This window comes from Hypanus sabinus, chromosome 18 (genome assembly GCF_030144855.1).
Source record: "Hypanus sabinus isolate sHypSab1 chromosome 18, sHypSab1.hap1, whole genome shotgun sequence".
NCBI lineage: Eukaryota > Metazoa > Chordata > Chondrichthyes > Myliobatiformes > Dasyatidae > Hypanus > Hypanus sabinus.
In genome coordinates, this window is record NC_082723.1 from 51,159,130 (window position 1) to 51,182,928 (window position 23,799).

At 42.7% G+C, this 23,799-nt stretch overlaps 1 protein-coding gene across 1 annotated transcript in view; it reads right to left on the reverse strand.

Moving 5' to 3' along the window:
• The window catches only part of LOC132407576 (chloride intracellular channel protein 4-like), a 37,240-nt gene extending 23,882 nt beyond the window's left edge, over positions 1-13,358 (reverse strand). Inside the window, exons 1-2 of the mRNA XM_059994304.1 lie at positions 13,260-13,358; positions 691-800 (exon numbers count right to left, since the gene is read on the reverse strand). Of these exons, the coding sequence (XP_059850287.1) occupies positions 691-800; positions 13,260-13,295 (146 nt within the window). The 5' untranslated portion in view covers positions 13,296-13,358. The remainder of the gene's footprint in view (positions 1-690; positions 801-13,259) is intronic.
• Positions 13,359-23,799: the final 10,441 nt, after the last annotated feature.

The window sequence follows — 23,799 nt, forward strand, 5'->3', positions numbered from 1 at the left end:
AGTGTTGGAACCCATGAGAAAGTGTGGGGCATCGGAGACCGAACAAAGGATCGGTCAATTTGAACTCACAGTGTTTATAGCGAGGCCGGTGGGGGCTTGTGTGTGTGTCCACCCTTGCCTGGGTGACGAGTCCACCATAGAAGAACAGTCTAGCTAAAGGACAAAGGGGTCGTACCTGAATGGCCACAACAACACATCGACAGATCAAGAACATAAAGGAAGGTTTGACTGGCTGTCACTGTTTGATCGCTCTCTCTCTCCCCAACAATTACAACATATCGACCAACAACTACCTCAGCGTGTATGAACTGAACTGAACTTTATATTCACATATGACAATTCATTATCCCCTAGACATCGATAGAGCTTGTTTATTATTGATTATTATTATACCCACACTTTTAGGTTTAGTATTGCTAACGTGTATTATCTGTATATTTGCATTGTTGATATTGATTTGTATATTTTACTAATAAACACTGTTTTGAAAATAGTACCAGACTCCAAAGGATTTTTCTATCTTTGCTGGTAAGACACCCAGTTACGGGGTACATAACAATACACACTTTAATAATAGAATGAACTTTTGAACTTTATTGATTTCCCTCAATAAACCAGCTGATGGCCACAGCTCTGTGTATGCTTCCCTCTCTCTTGGATCAACAGTCAGTCCCCTAAGACAGCACTCACCTCTTCACATCTACTGTGTTGATGGTGAAGTTGACTCTCTTTAACCAAAGGATCATGAACAGACGCTGGGAGAACGGACAGTTCCCTATGCTCTCACCGTTATCGCTGGCCTGCACAGAAAAGATACGTTTAAAGTTTACTAGTGCGATTTTCCATTTGGATATTGTAAAATATTGATAATCTTTGATGCTGCATCTTTTCAAGAGGTACAGCTCTCATGGAGTTTTGTTTTACTACTTCTGGCTTTATTATGACACACACAAAAATAGAAAGGCAAGTTTTAAAAATGAGTATATATGCAATCAATGGATGGAGTGAAAACAGAATAAAGTCAGCTGAAGACCACTTGTCAATAGCTCAAGTGGACCAGCACCTAAATACCATTGTTACAACAGCAGGTCATATGCTACATACCCCGTGGTGAATGACTCACCTTCTAACACCTCAAGGCCTTTTGATTATCTACAAGGAATGCCAGAAGTGTAATAGACACTCTCCACCTGCTGCTCTCTAGAAGCTTGGCACCTTTCAGGATAAACCAGATAACTTATCTGGCATTCCAGCAGGATTGAGTGAAAGGGAAAAGTGGAAGGCAAAGAACGTTTGGTCAAGGGGCACTATTAGACCCATTGGTCTTCATCATCAGACACGTTACTGACAAAATCTGATCACTTCCAAAAACAAAATCAACAGGTCGTTTTGATTATTCTTCTCCGTCAGGAACACTCACCAAGAATACCACAATAATTTGTTATTTAACTAAAAAATGCAGAGGCCAAATGTGCTAGGCATGAGGCAATTAGGTAACACAATGAATTCCTGATGTTGCAAAAAAAAATGAGAGCACGTGTCAGATACACAATAGGTGTATGAAGCAGAGTAATGATAATGCAACAGTCATTATCAAGAAACATCTAAGAAATGGGAATGGGTTTGATTCAAGTCACTTCCAGAATGTGTAATGCCTTTCACATTCCCCAAATATTCCTCATTGCTTTACAGCAATGAATTACTTCTGAAAAATTTATTTACATTTAATGCAGGAATGCAATGGGTGACATTCAAGTAAAACTCACTGTTTTATGATGTTGCCATGTTTCACTGTTAACTACAGTGTATTTAGAAAAGCGCAATATATAATAAACACAGATTGTGCAGATGCTGGAAATCCAGTTGTGAAGAAGCTTCTCAGCGTGCGCCTCAAATAGCTTCTGACAACCAAGTCCAGCTCTTGGCCTTCATGTGTGGCTTAGCTGCTAAGCTCAGCTGAACCATTTCTACTGACAGAAGACTGATCAAAGGTGAGTTACTGGTGGATGGGGCCCATCGGCCATGCTGACAGCTTATCTAAGGTAAACTCTGATCTCAAACCTCCGCTTCCTTGCAGCTATACCCACTCATGGGGACGACTTCAGGAGTAAACCCCAAGGGAAAAATTCAGAGCTGGAGTCCCTAAGGTAGTCCTACATTGAGTTCAATGCTGACTGGTGACACTGCTGGTGCCAAACTGTTCCTCTGGGCTCATCAGATGCTTGGAGAGGATGAGCTTGCTACATAGGCTGCAGCTTGCTCTCCATATTGTACTACTCAAGCTTGTCTATCTAGACAGCTAGGACACAATGTCCATGGTCAACTCTGACTGATGGTGACCTCACTCATATACAGGTAAATTTATCACACAGTACATTGGGGTAATACAAGGGAAAACAACAATAGAATGTGGAACAAAGTTGCACTTAGGTCACAAGGATGAATGCAGTCAATTGATAGGTTGAGAAATGAATACAACTGGCTGAAGACTCCTTGTCAATAGTTCAAGTGGGCAAGCCACATAAATACTGTGGCCACAATAGCAAGTCAGCAGCTACATAAATTGTGATATGGGTAAATGACTCACTTCCTAATACCTCAAGGCCTTTCCATTGTCTACAAGGCATGTCAGGAATGTAATGGAACCAATGTGAGACCAAGAGTAGGTCTTATCCTACAGTGGGTGATGCACCATCAATAACTCACTCTGAGACGTAAAGGCAAGATATCGGCTTTTATTGACTGGAAGAAGGAACAAGCAGTGGTTGACCACCATACTACATCCTGGAGACAGAGAGGCCGGGCTCAGACCTCAATCACCTTTATACAGGGGTCTGTGGGAGGAGCCACAGGAGCAGTCAGCAGGGGGCGTGTCCAGACAGGTATATGTAGTTCACCACATTGGGGCTGTTCAATAATGGTGAGCACACCGCTTCACAGCACAAGTGACTAGGATTCAATTCCCACCTCTGCCTGTAAAGAGAGTGCACATTCTCCCCATGACCATGTAGGTTTCCTCCCACTGTCCAAGGAGGTATTCATTGGCAAGTTAATTGGTCATTGTAAATTGTCCTATGATTAGGTTAGCATTAAGTTGGGGGATTGCTGGGCAAAGCAAATTGAAGGGCCTATTCCACACTGTATCTCAATGAATAAATAAACAACAGTGGGATGGAAGCTGTCCTTGATGCTGCTATATCTTCTGCTCATTGGGAGGGGAGAGGGGTCTTTGATTTTATTGGCTGCTTTACTAAGGCAATGAGAAGCTGAAAGTTGCTAATGGCAGACTCTCCCGTTCGAGCTCACTAGGTTTAAATATTCCAGCTACAGTGATCCAAGTGTAGTTCTCAATAAGAAATTAGCTTCTTATAGCAGCTAACAGTACATTATAAAATAAGTTAACATAAATAACATATGCAGCAAAATAAACAAAACAGAATTTTAGGCAGAAGGGTAGGTACTCATACAAATCGTGAAGGAAAAGCTATTTACTGGAATATGTCTGCTAGTATGAAAACGGACAAGTTTGCTTAGTTATCAGACTGCTACTGTTGAAAGTTAGAACCACAATTGCATCCATACAGCAGACACTTCGATGGTATCAAGTTATAGTCAATTATTTTTTTCCCATTTAAATGATCAAAACCCTGCAAATATCAGAGCCCAAAAAATGTATTCAATAAATTTTACTGAAGTTCTTTAAAGAATCCAGGTCATACTTGAACACTTCATTAGGTATGCATCTGTATTCTGGAATGCTTTTCATTCTTGCATTTATTTTAAGTAGAAAATATAAAGTAGCTTAGAGCAAACATAAGAGTGCATATTTAAAATCATCCAAATCTACAAGACTAAAAGAACTACTCTGGTGTCAGCTGCACCTAGTTAGATATACTTGCCTACAATTGTCTGCTCTGAACAAGAACAGCTGAAGGATGTGCGTTTGAGGGCTGGATCTATCACATCTGAAATCCTGTCCACCCACTACCTTGGACCCCCATTAATTTGCCTACCGCACCAACAGATCAACAGAGGACACCATCTCCACGGCACTTCGCTCTGTCCTGACCCACCTGGACAGCCCCAACTCTTACGTCAGAATGCTGTTCATTGACTTTAGTTCAGCATTCAATACCGTGATCCCCTCCAAGCTGATCGCCAAACTTCACCAGCTTGGTATTGGCTCATCCCTCTGCAATTGGACCTTGGACTTTCTGACTAACAGATCCCAATCTGTTAAGTTAGACAACCTTTCCTCCTCCATCCTCACCCTGAATATCGGCGTGCCTCAAGGCTGTGTGCTGAGCCCTCTTCTGTACTCCCTTTTCACCTATGACTACGTTCCTGTACATGGTTCTAACTCCATAATTAAGTTTGCAGATGATACCACGGTGATTGGCCTGATCAGAGAGGATAATGAGACTTCCTACAGGGACAAGGTCCAGCACCTGGCTGCATGGTGTGCCGATAACAACCTGGACCTTAACAGCCAGAAGACCAAGGAGATCATTGTGGACTTCAGGCATGCTAGGAGACACACTCATGTCCCCATTTACATCAATGGAGCTGCAGTGGAGCATGTATCAAGCTTCAAATTCCTTGGTGTCCACATTTCCAATGATCTCACCTGGTCTCTGAACTCCTCCATCCTGATCAAAAAGGTGCAACAGCGCCTTTATTTCATGTGGAGCATCAAGAAAGCTCACCTCTGTCCCAGGATACTGACGGACTTTTACCGCTGTTCCATTGAGAGCATACTCACCAACTGCATCTCAGTGTGGTATGGCAATTGTCCCTTATCGGACCGCAAAGCACTCCAACGGTGAAAACTGCCCAGTGGATCATCAGCACCCAATTGCCCACCACTGAGAACATCTACCATAAACACTGCCTGGGCAGGGCGAAAAGCATTATCAAGGATGCATCTCACCCTAACCATAGACTATTTACTCTCCTCCCATCTGGTAGGCGATACAGGAGCCTCTCATCCCGCACCAGCAGGCTCAGGAAGAGCTTCTTCCCTGAGGCTGTGACCCTGCTGAACCTCGCATCACAGCGCCAAACAATATTGCACCCATATTGTACTGTCTCAGTACTTTTATATCTGTATGCTGTAGTACTTAATTTTTATTTGCAATTATTTTGTATATAACACTATTCTTTTGCACTTCTGGTTAGATACTAAGTGCACTTCATTGGCTTTGTATCTGTACTCGGCACAATGACAATAAAGTTGAGTCTGATCTAATCTAAGTGAACTATACAGGTGGAAGACTGTTCTAAGAATTTGATAGATAGATGTAAATGAGTTCCAGTGAACAAGAAAACCAAAACTTCAAAAGTCGTTCAGCAAAATAAAAACATTGGCTGGAAACTATGCAAGTTATATCAATACATTGTTAAGACAAACAGCAGAAATGCATTTAAAAGGAACTCTTGACAAGAAGAGTGAGGAACAAATGGCTAGATACTGACAGGTTTACTTGCGTAGACAACCACCTTTAGCACAGACAAAGATCAATGGGCTCAATTCATTTGTGTCGTAAATTCAAGAAAATAAGTTGTGGCCCTCAGGTCTGTGTTAAAAATGGAATCACTTGCAGGTTTTATTTTAATTACTGTCAGTCATAACCATATCCCATGCTCAATACAGAACGATCAACTAAAATGCCAGCAGCACTGACAGGGAGGACTATATGTCTGCTGGTAAATCAGCTCCTATTCCTCACTTCCAAGGGCTCTTCATCTGATGTTCTCAATATTTATTGCTTGTTTATTTATATTTGCATTTGCACAGTTTGTTGTCTTCTGCACTTTGATGAAACGTCCTAGTTGGATAGTCTTTCATTGATTCTGTTATAGTTACCATTCTATTGAGCTGTTGAGTATGCCCACCAGAAAATGAATCTCAGGGTTGTATATGGTGACATACTTGTACTTCAGTAAGAAAATTTGCTTTGAACTTGAAAGAGTCTTCCTCTTAAAAATCACTATTACTGAAATCAAGCCCCACTAGTGATACTGAGAAATGATACTACTCAATTAGTTATTGTCCCAAATAGTTTGGCTCATCTTCTTTTCTCAAAATTCACATGGCTTCATCTCTACTCCTTTTGGTTTCAACAGGTAAGTCTCAGAGAAGACACTGAGGGTCGCCACACTGCAACATCCTATCACAGTTGGCACATGGCCAAGTGGTTAATGCAATGAACCACACACTGCTCCTGCACGTTTATAGCCCAGTGGTGGCAGTTGGTGCAGTATGGACAAGACAAGACATAAAGTCATATGGAACATCCTACAGCAATCTCCCTACAGTAGTACTATCCACTATCACTCATCTACATTGTGAAGTCTCAAAAATGCTAGTTAACTTCGAAAAGTTGCAGATTCATTCAGATTCAGCAGAGCTGAAAGAAAGCGGAGGGCTAAAGCAAGCAACAAATGGTATCTGTTTTCACTACAGGTACTATTTTTCTGTTTATTTTAAGTGAAGTTTATAAAATGTTGATGGATAGTGAAAGCAACTGGACTTTTAAACAACACACAAAAAAGCATTGGATGAACTCAACAAGTAGCATCTCTGGAGGGGAATAAACAGTTAATGTTTCAAGCAGAGACCCTTCAGTGATCCAATATTTTGAGTATGTTGCTGAAGTTTTCCAACATCTGCAGAAGCCTGTGCTATGACTATATTGGATCTTTAGCTATTAGTTTCATGGTGAATTTCTTCCAAAACTTACCTGCTCTCCTGAAAAAAAAATTTATTTGTGTTTACTTAAGTGCGAAATCTTGGCAAGAAAGCACGCCATTGGAATTAAATGTTCTTTGTGATGCTACCAAATTAATATTTAACAAAGTTTCAATAAAAACCTGAAATTGGTAGCTGTGATTATCAATTCACATGATCACGATGGCACAGTAGTATATTGGTTAGCACAATGATTTACCAATGAGACCAGTGACCCCAGTTCAATTCCACTGCTGCCTGTAAGGAGTTTGTACATTCTCCCTGTGACTGCATAGGCTTCCTCCAGGTGCTCCAGCTTCCTCCCACAGTCCAAAAACATACTGGTTGGTAGATCAAATGAACATTGTAAATTGCCCTGTGACAAAGCTAGGATTAAACCAGGGGATTGCTGGGTGGCATGAAAGGAGGGAGAGAGGGTGGATGGGCTGGCTGGCTGGAAGGGAGAGGAAGAAAGTCAGAGAAAGGAACATAAATAAATAATTAAGCGACATGGTTCCAAGATTCTCTAGAGACAGGTAATTAAATTAAGATTACTCAAGGACAAACCAGGTATGATGATAGGTCAAACAAAGTCACTTTGCAATAGCTTCAGATTAAATCAAGCACTATTAGAAAAACATGGAAAGGCTTGTAACATGGTCACAGTATCTGAAATCATTAGCAGTCAGATTCCCAATCTGGCCTCCATATATGACTAGTGAGGGAAAATACCCATAGCTGATGATGATCACAGGTAAAAGCCAATAGACCAAAAGTTAAAAAAGGACTCCACCAAGAGAGCCACAGTCTTGTCATGGGGTTTGGAGGCTTATGGGTCTCAATGATTCTGGCTAGAGTCAGGGCTTTGTGTTTTTGGCTCTTGGTGGGGTCACCCATGCCAAACAGGTCAAAGGGTAGAGGTCAGACTGAGAGTGGTCCACCGGCCCACCAGGTTCAGGGGTTCAGCTCAAGACCACAGCCCTGACTGGTCAAAAAAAAATTGTTATGGTAACAGCAATGAAGAATCCTATATCAGTGTGTGATAGTATGGATTGACAGAGAGGGAGAACCTTCATTGCCGTCCCAAATACCGGCCGCATAACGGGCAGTAAGTAATAAATGATACAGGGTAGAGCAGCACCTCCCACCACCTGCCAGCAAGTACTCCTTCCCCTTCTCTCTCCATCTTACACTGGCTCTCTCCCTCTTCCTACTTAGTCCCGATGAGGGGTCACAGCCTGAAATATTAAATACTTATTCTTCTCCATACATGCTGCCTGACCTGCTGAGTCTCTGCAGCATTTTTTTGTGTGTAACTTTAGCTAGAAACGGCAGTACAGGATTCAAAGAGAATGGATAGGTCTTTGAAGGAACTGAAATCAAAACCAATGGTGGAAATTCATTGAACGTATCGGTATGTGGATATGTTCCATTCAGTGCACTTATGTGTATAGATTTCAGTGTTTTTGTGTATATTTAAGTGAATGTGTGTTCGAGCATGTGCATCCATGCTGTTTTTCGGTGGATCCAGTTGGAGGTACAGGCACTGATTGGTTAAGCCGACAGCTTCTGTGTACTCCACTAGACCCATTACTGAACAAACCAGGCCTTTGACTGCCTCTCTTGTCTGAAGACTGCAAGCTGCAGCCATGGAGGGTAAGTGAGCAAAGTTTCCCAGGGACTAGTCCTGCCTGCTCTCAGCACTTTCAGGAGGTGGCATTCATATTAAAGGCCCTCGCCATCCAGGAAACTGCCTTTGCTTTATGACCATGGGGGAGGAGGTACAGGAGCCTGAAGACCCATACTCAATGTTTTAAGAACAGCTTCTTCCCCTCCACCATCAGATATCCGAAAGGTCCATGAACACTACCTCACTGTAAACATTGTGCACTACATATTTATTTTATAACTTAAAGGAATTTTTAGTTTTCCACTGAAGTTTTCCAGGAAAACAAGAAACTTCATGACAAGTCAATGATGAACCTGATTTTGTTTCTCCAGCCTTCCAGCTTCTCCATCACATCCTTTTCTTTGGGACCAGTTCCACAGCTGGGTTAGGGTTGCAGCATCAGTACTTTTTTATTTTAAACATATTTTTAATTCAGTGTATACGCAGTAAATACAATCAGGGCAGCACACACAGAATAAAAATTGCTGAAGGAACTCAGCAGATCAGACAGCATTTTTGGAAATGAATAGACACTTGATGTTGTTTTGGGCTGAGACCATAAAGAAAGGGGGAAGATGCTAGAATAAAAAGGTCAGGGGAGGGGAATGAGGATTAGCTAGAAGGTATTAGATGAAGCCAGGTGGGTGAGGTACATAAAAGGCTAGAGATGAAGGAATCTGATAGGAGAGGAGAGTGGACAATGGGAGAAAAGGAAATATGAGAGGCATCAGGGGGAGATCATAGGCATGAGAAGAGGTAGAAGGCCAGAGTGTGGAATAGATGTGCTTGGTGGTAGTTTCATTGTAGGTAGCAACTTCTCTCATCTTCAATGGGATCCTACCACCAAACACATCTTTACCTTCTCCCCACTCTCCGCTTTCCACAGGGCTCCCTTCATTTTTCCCTTGACCATTCATCCCTTCCCACTTATCTCCCTCCTGGCACATACCTCCGAAAGCAACAGAAATACTCCACCCGCCCATTCACCTCCTCCCTGTCCTCCATTCAGGGCCAGAAACAGTCCTTTCAGGTGAGGCAATGCTTCATCTATTCAGGTCGTCTATTGAATCTGGTGCTCCTCCTCTACATTGGACCTGGCATAAATAAAGGGACCACTTTGCTGAGTGCCTCTGTTCCATTTGCCAAAAGCAGAATTCAGCGGTGGTGAAACATTTTAATTCCTATCCCCATTCCCGTTCCAACTCATCAATACTCTTTTGTTCTAATGAGGCTATGCTCTCAGGGAAGAGCAACACCTCATATTCCATCTAGGTAGTCTCCAACTTAATGGCATGAACATCGATTTCTCCTTCCGGTAATTTTCTCTCTCTCCCCTTCTCTCTTCTATTTACCACTCTAGCCTCTTACCTCTTCTCCTCACTTGCCTATCACCTCCCCCTGGTGTCCCTCCTTCTTCCCTTTCTGCCATGGTCCACTCTCTTTTCCTATCAATTCCTTCATCTCCAAGCCCTTTACCTTTCCTGCTCACCTGGTTTCACCTATTACCTTCTAACTAGTCCTCCTTTCCCCCCCACCCCACCTTTTTATTCAGGGGTCTTCCTCCTTCTTTTCTGATTCTGAGGAATGGTCTCAGCCTGAATTGTCAACTGTTTATTTATTTCCATAGATGCTGTCTAACCTGCTAAGTGTCTCTAGCAATTTTTGTGTGCGTTGCTCTGGATTTCCAGCATCTGCAGAATCTCCTGTTTAAAATACAAATCAGCAGGCTGAGATACATCCTAGGATGTGCTGTGACACACCTTCAGTGACGTAACCTGACATCACTGCGTGTTTCAGGTCCTTCAACACAAGACGCTCTCGCCCGGGTGACCCAGCCACGGTTGATCAGGCCCTGGCTTGTGTCCCAGCAGCACTGGTCAACGGGTTTCAGCCCTTGATCCACACCACCAGGAAACTTGCTCAGCAGCCGCAGCCTTCCTTTATGTTCATTTTACCATCAATTTAATGCATTTCCTTTCAAAGCTAGTCATGTTTTCTTATCGAATAGTGCCTCTCTGAGCTGTTACATATGGCCAGCCCCTCAGTATCCAGTTGTAAAAGGATCAGAGACTGGAGCATCCCCATAAAGCCTTCGTGATGGGTACGCTGGATTCAATGTATCCTTCAGCACACATTCTGCCATCCTGGATTGTGCCAGTCAGTTGCATCTGCTTATGGACAACAGAAACGGAACACTGGAATAGTGCAGTAGATCAGGTGCTTGGAATTAATGGAAAATACATGGTTTCCACCTTTGAAATATTGCAATATATTTGTAGCTTAGGTTGGCAATTTGGAAGTTTGGTTAACCACCGAGCTTGGCAAAATGTTTGCAGACGAAGGAGGACACCACTTCAACTGAACAACAGCCAGAGTGTTGACTCAAGCAAGAACAAGAAAAGAATGAGAATTTTTAGAAGCGTGGTTCCCTACAGAAGGACCCATCAAGAAACACATTGACATAAATCCAGTATATGAAGCCTTATGCAGAAAAGCCATACAATGGCATCAACAATTAATGATTCGCCAGTAATCTTGGAATCTGGACAGTGAAGCAAACACTTCCAATGGACCTCCCTTGGAGCTGGCCAGTCAGAAACTCCTACTACTGAATTGTTCAGTGCTTTATACCAACCAACCAGATCACAACCTCTAATCAATATCCATTCAGACCCGGAGGAGTATATAAGCCAGCATTCTGAGACAACATCCTCAACTGTGCACTGATGATGGTGTCTTGATTGGAGCGGAAACGTCTGCAAACATCTTGCTAAGCTTGGCAGTGAGCCAAACTTCCAAATCATAGTCTCCTGTTATTATTCCAACTAGGATGGCTCCTCTATTGCTTAAAATCATAATTCTGTGCTGCATTTATGCCATCTGGTTCTATTATAATTTCTGATCACATTTGTGGAAAATAAATTTGCCCTCCCTCAATCTCAGTTGCTTGTTTTCATAATTGTACCATAGGTACACAGGAATGAAATTGCACTGTTCCTTTCCAATGACAACATGCAACACTAAGGCGTGCAATGTCCATATTGTAAACCGCATGGCCTGAAAGAATACCTCATGTATCAGTAAGTGTCTCTCAATAAACTTATAATAATATGAACATTAATTTGTTAGAGAAAAAACAGCAAGAATTTAGAAAAGATCATACTGATAGTCAGGAGCCAAATAGATGGTGCTCTTTCTAAATATCATTCATAAAGTTAATGACCCATGTAAATAGCTATGCATACTTAGCGGTCCAATACTATAACCATAGAAGCTTTCTTTACTTTACCAAACATTCTTCTGTAACACACACCCACATCAGTCTTATCCTGGGCGCCGTATCAATCATATTTCTATTGCCTTTTTAAATTCTAGTCATTCTTTAGTTAGTATGATGCTATTTAAATTTGAAGACTAACACTGTGAATGGTGGTAGGATGAAACAGAAGTAGCTGGAAATAATTCAGAGTTCACATAGCATCTGTGATGGGATCAAAATATTTCATATTTCGGGTCAATGATCAAAATAGATTGACTCAGTTACGTTTCATTGGTGCTGCCCCTTTGAATATCAATCCCCGATTTAATTGTTATGTGCAAGAATATCACCTAAGGTCCACAAACTTGGAACTGTAGATGACTTGTACCACTCAGGATATCAAAACGAGCCGAAACCTCGATAAAGTGAGCAAATCATTAAAACAAAGGTGAATCGTGTTTGCCCTGGCAGAAATCGTCCAAGTAATTATGATAAGGAGTAAATATGCACTGCAAATAAGGATATTTTACTGGACTGATTTAGAAAGTGCTTGGGAACAGTTCCAAATACACTCGGTGGCCATATTATCAGATGCCTCCTCCACCTAATAAAGTGGCCACTGTGTGCATGTTCCTGTCCTTCTGCTGCTGCAGACCATGTGTTCAGAGATGCTCTTCCGCACACCGCTGCTGTAACGCCTAGTTATTCGAGTTACTGTCGCCTTCCTGTCAGCTTCAAATAGTCTGACCACTCTCATCGACAAGGCGCTTTCGCCCACAGAACTGTCCCCCACTGGATGTCGTTTTGCTTCTGGCACCATTCGCTGTAAACTGGAGATCGTTGTGCGTGAAAATCCCAGGAGATCAAACATTTTTGAGATACTCAATCCAGCCTGACTGGCACCAACAATCATTCCATGATCAAAATCACATTTCTTCCCCGTTCCGATGCCTGATCTGAACAGCAACTGGGCACCTTGACCGTGCCTGTCTGTTTTTATACATTGAGTTACTGTCACATGATTTGCCTATTAGCTATTAACAAGCTCGTGTGCAGGTGTACCAGATAAAAGGGGTCACTAAGTGTACGTTAACTTTAATATTTAGTTGCCGAGTCACAATAATTTAAAACCAGAGTGGCACCTGTCAATGCGAAACTGGCACCCACGAAATAAACGCGAGCCCAAAAGGAGTTTCTGTAAAAACCCCACGGGGATCGTTTAAAAGGAATAAAGTCAAGGGCTTATACTTTGATATAGGTGACGACTGACTGTGGATACTTAGACAAACAGAAGCTGTTTAACCTCGGGTGGGACAGAAAATAAGGGCGTGAATGAGAAACGATCAAATTAAACACGTCTATTACAGAAAACTAAAAGATTGGACAATCAGAACGTTTGGTTCATCTCGTAGACTTGACATTTGACGTTTAAGGTGAAGCATATTCCTCTTCGAGATGTCAAATAAAATCTCAGACTAGAAGTAGTTCGGAATGTTCTGATGACGCTTTTTCCAAAAGTTTCTCAATTATGTCACGGACCTGTTTGAATAGGAGTTAATTACCGCGCCGCGGAAGTGAGCTGCAAGCACTGACAACCTTACCTTAATGAACAGCTCGATCTTGGGTTCCGCAGCCATCGTCACCTGCCAAGCCAGCAGCCGGAGACCTCACGCGTTTGGCTCTTTAAACGCGTCTTCCAGACCACACCCCACTCGCTGTCAGGAAAGATTCAGACTTGCGAAATCGCCTTACTTTCACCTGGGGCGCTAGCAGAACTCGCCCCGCTCTCTGGTGGTCCAAGCGCCCGGAGAAGCAGCTCAATGTCCTGCTCGTCGGCAGGAACACACCAAATTACCTTAACTGTTTGCCGAACACTGTGAATATAACATTGCCACCCAGAAATTAAGAGGGTGTGACATGTGAAAAACTGGTAACACCCCTCTTCCCAATCTGCTAGTACTATATTTAACATGTTAAACTATTTTTTAATTAAATATAACTTAAAGGATCAGATAGGAGATTCCTGAATAGGTGTGTAATCCAAGCTCCATCCCAAGTATACACAGTACTTCCTGAAGAGGACAGGTATAAACTGTTCTCACTGACAACAGCAACATGACTGACCTTCAACAACTCAGGAAGGACCGAGCAGTTGTAGATAAAGCAATAACTCATATCCTATCCAACAATGCCATGTCATTCCTTAAACTGTTTACTATCTTGTATAATTTTATTGTACATAAAGCTTATTTTGAATTTTAAAATAATCTCCAGGAAACAAATCTAATTGATGTTTAAGTTAAGTGAATATTATGAAGGAAATAAGCTTGCTGGATATTGTGCATGTGAGATTATCTTGTCTCAAAGGGTCTCAACCCAAAATCTCAACAGTCTGTTACCACCCCCCCCCCACAAATGCTGACTTACACTGAGTTCCTGCAGCAGTTTGTTTCTGTTTGAATCGAGTAGACTTTATTACTTACATCCTTCATATACATGAGTAAAAATCTTTATGTTACATTTCCATCTAAATGTGCAATTTATAGTAATTTGTAATAAATAGTATGTATAACAGGACAGTCAATTTAACATAGAAATACAATTGTATCAGCATGAATTAATCAGTCTGATGGTCTGCTGGAAGAAGCTGTCCTGGAGCCTGTCTGTCCTGGCTTTTATGCTGTGGTATTGTATCGCAGATGTTAGCAGCTGGAACAGTTTGTGGTCGAGGTGACTGGTGTCCCCAATAATCCTGTACACCTGTCTTTGTGAATGTCCTGAATAGTGGGAAGTTCACATCTACAGGTGCTTTAGATTCCAGCATCTACTGTCTCTTGTGTCTCTTCTTTGAGTTCAGCTTGTTCCTGATTTAATATTGACCTTTTGTTGGGGTAATGTCGACCTCGGAGGTCAGCTCAATTAAGACTTGTGCATGTTGGCATCAACATATCAGAATGGAGTGGCTGCATTTAACCTCTTGCCCTGCCGCTGGACACAATGGTCCTGAATTAGATTATATTGTATCTGATCCATAACTTTACAACAACTGTGAGACGGGATGGAAAAATTAACTGAGAAGGAAGGTGATGGAAGGTTTATTTTGGAAATATTCAGCAGGTCAGGCTGCACCCATAAGAAGTGACAAAGAGAAATCATTTTCACTTAGATTATTTTTTTATCTTTATCTTTATTTAACTAACTTATAGCACTTGACGCTTTTTCATTCTCTCAATTTTGTTTTCAAAGTTCAAAGTACAAAGTACATATGTCACCATGTACAACCCTGAGATTTATTTTTTGGCTGGCATACTCAGCAAGTCTATAGAATAGTAACTATAACAGGATCAATGAAAGATCAACCAGAGTGCAGAAGACAACCAACCATGCAAATATAAATAAATAGCAATAAGTAATAAGAACATCAGATAATGACCACTTTAGGTGATCTCACAAGGCGAGTTGGCGCGTGGCCTAGTGGATAAGGCATCGGTCTAGAGATCTGAAGGTCACTGGTTCAAGCCTCAGCTGAGGCACTTGGGCAAGGCACTTAATGACACATTGCTCTGTGATGACACCGGTGCCAAATTGCTTGGGTCCTAGTGCCCTTCCCTTGGGCAACATCGGTGGTGTGGAGAGGGGAAGGCTTGCAGCTTGGGCAACTGCTGGTCTCCCTTACAACCCTGCCCAGGCCTGTGCCTTGGAAACCTTCCAAGGCGCAAATCCATGGTCTCTCAAGACCAACGGATGCCTATATGTTGTGGCAAACACCTCAATAATGGGGCAAGTGACTGTAGTTATCTCCTTTTATTCAAAAGCCTGATGTTTGAGGGTAGGAACTGTTCTTTAACCTAGTCATGTGAGTCCTGAGCCTCTTGTACCTTCTTCCTGATGGCGGCAATGAGAAGAGAGCATGACCTGGGTGGTGTGCATCTCTAATAATGAATGCTGCTATCCTATGTCATCATTTCATGTAGATATGCACTAAGCGTACAAAAAAGCTGGATGAACTCAGCAGATCAGGCAGCATCCGTTGAAAGGAGCAACCTGAAACGTTGACTGCTCCTTTCAACGGATGCTGCCCGACCTGCTGAGTTCATCCAGCTTTTTTGTTCGTCTTGATTTGACCACGGCATCTGCAGTGTACTTTGTGTTTACTAGATGTGCACAATGGTTGTGAGGGCTTTACCTGCGACACGCTAGGCTTAATCCACGACCTTTCGTGGGATTTTCTGCTCAAAGGCATTTACTATTATAGATGCCTGCTTATCAGAGAGCCAGAGAGTAATAATAAGATGGGGACAGGCCCTTCGGTCCAACGTGTTCAAACTGACACCAATGCCAATCTAATCTAGTCCTGCATTCCTCTGTGTAAACCATTTCTACTTATATGTCTGTCCAAATGTCTCTTAAATGTTGTTATTGCATCTGTCTCAACTACCTTCTCTAGCAGCTCATTTGGTATACAAAAACTTGTAATGAGGAGGCTGCCTCTTGGGTCCCTTTTAAATCTTTCCCATCTTGCCCAAAACCCATTCTCTCTAGATAATAATTCCCCCTTCTCTAGGATAAAGATCATGTGTGTTCTTCCTAATTATATCCCTTCATGATTTTACACACCTCTGTGTCCACAGCTCAGTCTCTGATGTTCCAGGGAGTAAAACCTAGCCTGCTCAGGCTCTCCCCATAACTCAGGTCCATGAGTCATAGGAGCTTTGCTATAAATTTTATTGGACTCTTTCCAGCTTAATGACATCTTTTCTATAACAAGGTAGCCAGAACAGTACACAATACTCCAGGCGTGGCCTCACCAATATCTTATACAACTGCAACATATAGTTCACTCAAACCTCTGATTGCAAAGCATCTTCTTCACTATCCTACCTACCATAAGTCTTTTATCAACAGTTCAAAGGTCTTTGAGAGAAGTGAATTGTCATTAGACTCGCAGGGATGTCTGGGGCCTATCAGCAGAATTCCCATTCCATTGTTCTGCATGAGATGGCCACAGCCACGAAACCCCAAGCTTGATCAGTTCTACAGGGCTATGCAAAGTCGAGCTACAGGAACATCTTGGAAGCAAGAGTGAGAGGCAGTAACAAATCAGGAACAAGCTAATATCATTGTATCTGTTACGTGTAATCGTTTAGCGCAGCGTTCACAGATAACACAGACACTGATGCACATTAATATCAAGCAATGGAAATGCAAGAAACACTTGGTAGGACACTAACTCGGTTTGTCCCTCCACACTGGGTGCTTCATTTTGTTACCTTTCTACACCCTGACTGTGTGGGTATGTACAACTAAAAATACCATCTATAGAAACATATGAGCAGGAGTAGGCCATCGAGCCTGCCCCACCATGCAGTAAGATCATGGCTGATCTGTCCGTAAACTCAGCTCCATCTACCTGCCTTTCCCCCATAACCCTCAATTCCCTTACTATGTAAAAACCTATCTGGCTAACTGTTTCTTAAGTATACTTAGTGAGGAAGCCTCAGCTGCTTCCCTGGGCAGAGAATTCCACAGATTCACCACTCTCTGGGAAAACAGTTTCTCTTCATCTCCATCCTAAATCTTCTCCTCTGTATCCTGAGGCAATGTCCCTTAGTTCCAGATTCACCTACCAATGGAAACACTTTTCCTACTTCTATCTTATCTATCCCTTTCAAAATTTTGTATGTTTCAATAAAATCCCCTCTCATTCTTCTGAACTCCAGACAGGTCCCAGGTGACTCAATCTCTCCTCATAGGTTAACCCCTTCATCACTGAAATCAACCTGGTGAACCTCCTCTGCACTTCCTCCAAAGTCAGTATATCCTTCCTCAAGTATGGAGACCAGAACTGCACACAGTACTCCAGGTGTGGTCCCTCCAGTACCCTGTATAGTTGAAGCATGACCTCCCTGCTCTTGAATTCATTCCCTCTAGGAATGAAGGCCAACATTCCATTTGCCTTCTTAATAACCTGTTGTACCTGCAAGCCAAATTTTGGCGATTCATGATCAAGCAGTCCTAAGTCCCTCTGCACAACAGCATGCTGCAATTTTTCACCATTTAAATAATAATCTGCTTTTCTATTATTCCTTACAAAGTGGATGATCTCACATTTACCAACGTTGTGTTCCATCTGCCAGACCTTGGCCCACTCACTTACCTACCTATATCCCTCTGTAGACTCTCCACATCCTCTGTACAATTTGCTTTTGCACTCAGTTTAGTGTCATCAGCAAATTTTGCTATGCTACACTCAGTCCCCTCTTCCAAATCATCAATGTAAATGGTAAACAGCTGCAGGCCCAGCACCGACCCCTGCGGCACCCCATGCACAACTAACTGCCAACCGGAGAAACACCCATTTATACTAACTCCCTGCCTTCTATTGTTTAGCCAATCCACTGTCCATGCCAATACACTTCCTCTGACTCCATGCATCCATATCTTATTTATAAATCTCTTGTGCGGCACCTTATTGAACGCCTTCTGGAAATCCAAGTATACGACATCCACCTGTTCCCCTCTATCCACTGCACTCATATATCCCCAAAGAACTCCAGTAAGTTTGTCAAACGTAGGAAACCTACAGCACAATACAGGCCCTTCGGCCCACAAAGTTGTGCCGAACATGTCCCTACCTTAGAAATTACTAGGCTTACCCATAGCCCTCTATTTTGCTAAGCTCCATGTACCTATCCAAAAGTCTCTTAAAAGACCCTATCGTATCTGCTCCACCAGCGTTGCCGGCAGCCCATTCCACGCACTCACCACACTCTGTGTAGAACACCTACCCCTGGATTCTCCTCTATACGTACTCCCTAGCACCTAAACCTGTGTCCTCTTGTAGCAACCATTTCAGCCCTGGGAAAAAGCCTCTGACTACCCACACGATCAATGCCTCTCATCATCTTGTACACGTCAGGTCACCTCTCATCCTCAGTCGCCTTGCCCTGCTTGTTGATGAAACAGCTGTTGGTGGCAGAATCTCAGATGGTGACGATAGTGCATACAGGAGCAAGATGTACCAGCTGGTTGAGTGATGTCACAGCAGCAGCCCTGCACTCAACATCAGAAGGACCAAAGAGCTGATTGGGGTCTTCAGAAAGGGAAGTCTGAGGGAAGTTGAGGGAAAACAAACCAATCCTTATAGAGGGGTCAGAAGTAGAGAGTGTAAGCAATTTCAAGTTCCTGGGTGTCAAGATCTCTAAGGATCTAACCTGGTCCCAATGTATTGATGCAGCTATAAAGGTGGCAAGACTATATTTCAGAGTTTGAGATTTGGTTTATCACATAAAACGTTCAAAAAGCCCTGTAAATGTACTGTGGAGAATATTGTGACTGACTGGTATGGAGTAGGGGTGGGGGGTGAGGGGCTACTGCACAGGATCGAGGTGAACTGTAGAGAGAGGTAAAATTAGTTAGCTCCATCTTGGGTACTAGCCTCTGTAGTATCCAAGACAGCTTCAAGGAGCGGTGCCTCAAAATGACGACACCTACCATTGAGGACATATGCCATTGATATTAATGTGATTCTAATTCTTTCCAAGCTGGGAGAACAAGTCTGTTTTAAGTTGCAAAGAAGGAGAAAGGTGGAGAGGACAAAGGGAATATCTGTGAAAGGATGGATATGAGGAGAAGTTGGTGATTCAGACTGGTGTCAATTGAAAGTAAGCTTGTTAATGGCGGCTAATCTGACTGGACAAGGTGTATATCGAGGAGAGAGAAAAACAAACAAGACCACTGGAGGCCCAGGAGACTGCAGGTGCTGGAGGAACTCGGGGTCAAACACCATCTGTGGAGGAAAATGGACAAGTGATTTTTCAGGTTAAGATATTTCATCTGTACTAAAAAACAGAAGGAAGTTAAGGCAAAAGGCTGGTGGATTCAGATGGGGGGGGGGGTCACAGGCATATGGGAGGAGGGGAGAATGTAAGTAGCAGCAGAAGCTGGAAGATGATAGGTGGAGGAAAGAAAGAGCTACAGAGTGTGGAGTCTCACGAGAGACGGAGGCGGAGCATGGAATGACGTGAGGAAGGTCGGGGGTTGAGGCTGAAGGGAACGGGGCAAGGGGGACCCGTGGCAGTATTGTTTGGGTGGAGGGTGGTGGAGTGGAAAGAAACTGGGTGATGGGAGCTAGAGGGGATCTGGATAGAAGAGGAGGAGAGAGAAAAGGGACAAAACAGAAGCAGTTAAAACTGGACTGTGAGGTACAGAATACAAGAACTAATGGATCTCTGAATCAATGGTACAAGTAGAGACAGCACACTGGGTCAAGCAGCACTTGTAGGGAGAGAAACTGAGATACGTCTGAAAAATCACAGACAAAAAGCAGTAAGGTCTATACTTTCTTTATGAATGATTATGCTTCAAGGAAAAAACAGGTTGATTTGGATGTTTTTGAGGACTTGTCTTGTAATTTGCTCATGTTTTACTTTCCACAAGAGTTGCACGTTTGATGGGAAGAGCTAGCAGACACCTTAACAATAAATTTTAACTTTGATTTGAAGGTTGGTCTGAGAGCCAGTGGGCATGAGGGTGTGGTACATCAGCTTTCAAAATTAGGTCTGAATTAAATGTTTAAGGAGCTTCTAATTTGGCTTAATGTGTTAAAGGAACTAGGTTTGTAATTGAAACCATTACTGGATCATCAGTGCCTGGAATTCTATCTCACTATGAACTCCATGTGAGTATTTACACACTTGCTATTAAATGAAATATTTAACTTCTTTAAAACAAAATAAAAATGCCTTGGGCTTTGCTCTAAAAGTTTTTCCTTAGGAGCACTTGAAGTAAAAGCCTTGATTAAGCCATGTTAACACCTACATTGTTAGTTCCAGTTTTATCTCTTGCTCCAGTTTCATTGTATTGGTACTGGTATTGGTTATTATTCTCATGTACCAAGACAGAATGAAAAGTTTCTTCTTGTTTCAATCATCCAATCATTTCATTCCTAACATATGTACATTGAGCTAATCAAATGGGAAACAGAATGCAGAATACAGCATTTGAATTACAGAAAAAATGCAGTGCAGGTAGACAGATAAAGTGGAAGGGCCACAATGAGGCATTTTGGGAGGTCAACAACTTTGGCAGGGAAATATACTAAAGATTCAAAGTACATTTATTATCAGAGTATATATGCAGTGTACAACCTTGAAATTCATTCTCTCTCAAAAGGTAAACATTAAACCTCCTATGTGCAAAAATAAACTAGTCACACAAATGGCAAAGAAACTTGAGCGAAAAACAGAGAATATAAAACATCAAACCACAAAGCCATGGAAACAGTCCAGGATTGTTCAGTTTCAGCTCAGTTCAGTTCAATCTAGTGCTGTGTCATTCATTGAGTGGAGGCCGCAGAGCCAGTCTGCCCGGTCAAAATCACACAAAAGAGAAACAAAAAAAGGTAACCAGAAACGAGAAAAACATTATAATTGTGAATTACAGCATCCAATCCACCAACTGCATTGATCAAATCTTGCCCAAGACCCAAGACTTTGGCACCAACTATTAAAAGGGAGAGAGGGGCCAGTTAAATGCAAGCACTTTCCTGTGGTGGGGGAGGCAGAGAGGTAGAGAAAGGAAGGGGGAGTGAGAGGGGGAGAGGGAGGGGGAGAGGGAGAGGGAGGGGGAGAGGGGAGGGGAGGGGGACGGGGTGAGGGAGAGAGAGAGGAAGAGGGAGGGAGAGAGAGAGACCATTCAAACGCAGACAGAGGACACTGAATGTCCACTCACCTTCTGAACTCATCCTCATTGGTCTCAATCTTCCTTGATGCTTTAAACGGTGAGATCAGGTTTCATGGCTTCCAGGCCACAGACTTTGCTTGAAACTTCACCAAACTGCCTTGGAGTCAGCAAAGTGTCAAATCGCTCAATTGGCACAAAAACACACCATCAAAATGTAGATCCAAAGCTCCAGCAGTAAGAGAGTCTTGTTTGAAAAAAGAAGTAATAGTAAAGGAAATAAAAGAAGTAGTTTTGTGAACTGCCTGGTGGACGGCACCTTTGGTTGAGTTGTATTTTAGTTCATGACAGGCGCTAAGCTACTACTATTCGGAGGTTCTGGGTCCTTGAACAAGCATAATTGAAAGTTATTGTTTTGGTACAGTAAGCAATTCAGGTAAGTAGCATACCCAGAAACTCAAGGGGTGAGTGTGGTGACTATGACTAAGGAAAGGGTGCAAGGAAGATGAAAGGCTTGAACAAAGATCAATTACCTGGACCGGATAGACTACACCCCAATGTTCTGAAGGACATAGTGGAGGACAAGTGCCAGGCTTTCGGTGTTTCAGAAAGGACAGAAAGTGAGGCAAAAGAGGTGAGGACATGGCACTGTTGATCAGAAATAGTGTCATAGCTGCAGAGGAAGTCATGGAGGGATTGTCTACGGACTCCCTGTGGGTGGAAGTTAGGAACAGGAAGGGGTCAATATCTCTACTGGGTGTTTTTTATAGACCACCCAATAGTAACAGGGACATTGAGGAGCAGAAAGGGAGACAGATTCTAGAAAGGTGTAATAATAACAGGGTTGTCGTGGTGGGAGATTATAATTTCTCAAATATCGATTGGCATGTCCCTAGAGCAAGGGGTTTAGATGAGGTGGAGTTTGTTATGTGTGTTCAGGAAGGTTTCTTGACACAATATGTAGATAATGCTACAAGAGGAGAGACTGTACTTGTTCTGGTATTGGGAAATGAACCTGGTCAGGTGTCAGATCTCTCAGTGGGAGAGAACTTTGGAGATAGTCATCACAATTCTATCTCCTTTACCATAGTATTGAAGAAGGATAGGAACAGACAAGTTAGCAAAACTTGTAATTGGAGTAAGGGGAAATATGAGGCTGTCAGGCAGGAACTTGGAAGCATAAATTGGAAATAGATGTTCTCAGGGAAACTTACGGAAGAAATGTGGCAAATGTTCAAGGAATGTTTGTATGGAGTCCTGCATAGGTACATTCCAATGAGACAGGGAAAGGATGGTAGGATACAGGAATCATGATATACAAAGGCTGTTGTAAATCTAGTCAAGAAGAATAGCTTACAAAAGGTTCAAAAGCTAGGTAATGATAGAGATCTAGAGGACTAGCAGAAAGGAGCTTAAGAATTAAATTAGGAGAGCCAGAAGGGGCCATGAGAAGGCCTTGGTGGCCAGGATTAAGGAAAACCCCAAGGCATTCTACAAGTATGTGAAGAGCAAGAGCATAAGGCATGAGAGAATAGGACCAATCAAGTGTGACAGTGGAAAAGTGTGTATGGAACCAGAGGAGACAGCAGAGGTACTTAATGAATACTTTGCTTCAGTATTCTGTACGGAAAAGAATCTTGGCGATTGTAGGGATGACTTGCAGCAGACTGAAATGGTTGAGCATGTAAATATTAAGGAAGGGAATGTGCTGGAGCTTTTGGAAAGCATCAAGTTGGATAAGTCACTGTGACCAGAGGGGTTGTACCCCAGGCTACTGTGGGAAGCGAGGGAGGAGATTGCTGAGACTCTGGCAATGATCTTTGCATCATCAATGAGGATGGAAGAGGTTCCGGAGGATTGAAGGGTTGTGGATGATGTTCCCTTACTCAAGAAAGGGAGTAGAGATAGCCCAGTGAGTCTTACTTCAGTGGTTGGTAAGTTGATGAAGAAGATCCTGAGAGGCAGGATTTATGAACATTTATGAGTCCATAGGACGCTCAAAGCAGCTGCGCAGGTTGATGCTGTGGTTAGAAAGGCATACAGTGTATTGGCCTTCATCAACTGTGAGATTGAGTTTAAGAGCTGAGAGGTAACGTTGCAGCTATATAGGACCCTGATCAGACCCCACTTGGAGTACTGTGCTCAGTTCTGGTTGCCTCACTACAGGAAGGATGGGGAAACCATAGAAAGGCTGCAGAGGAGATCTACAGGGATGTTGCCTGGATTGGGGAGCATGCCTTATGAGAATAGATTGAGTAAACTCAACCCTTTCTCCCAGGAGTGACAGAGGATGAGAGGTGACCTGATAGAGGTGTACAAGATAATGACAGGCATTGATCGTGTGGATAGTCAGAGGCTTTTTCCCAGGGCTGAAATGGCTAGCAATGAGAGGGCATAGTTTTAAGGTGCTTGAAAGTAGGAGATGTCAGAGGTAAGGTTTTTATGCAGAGAGTGGTGAGT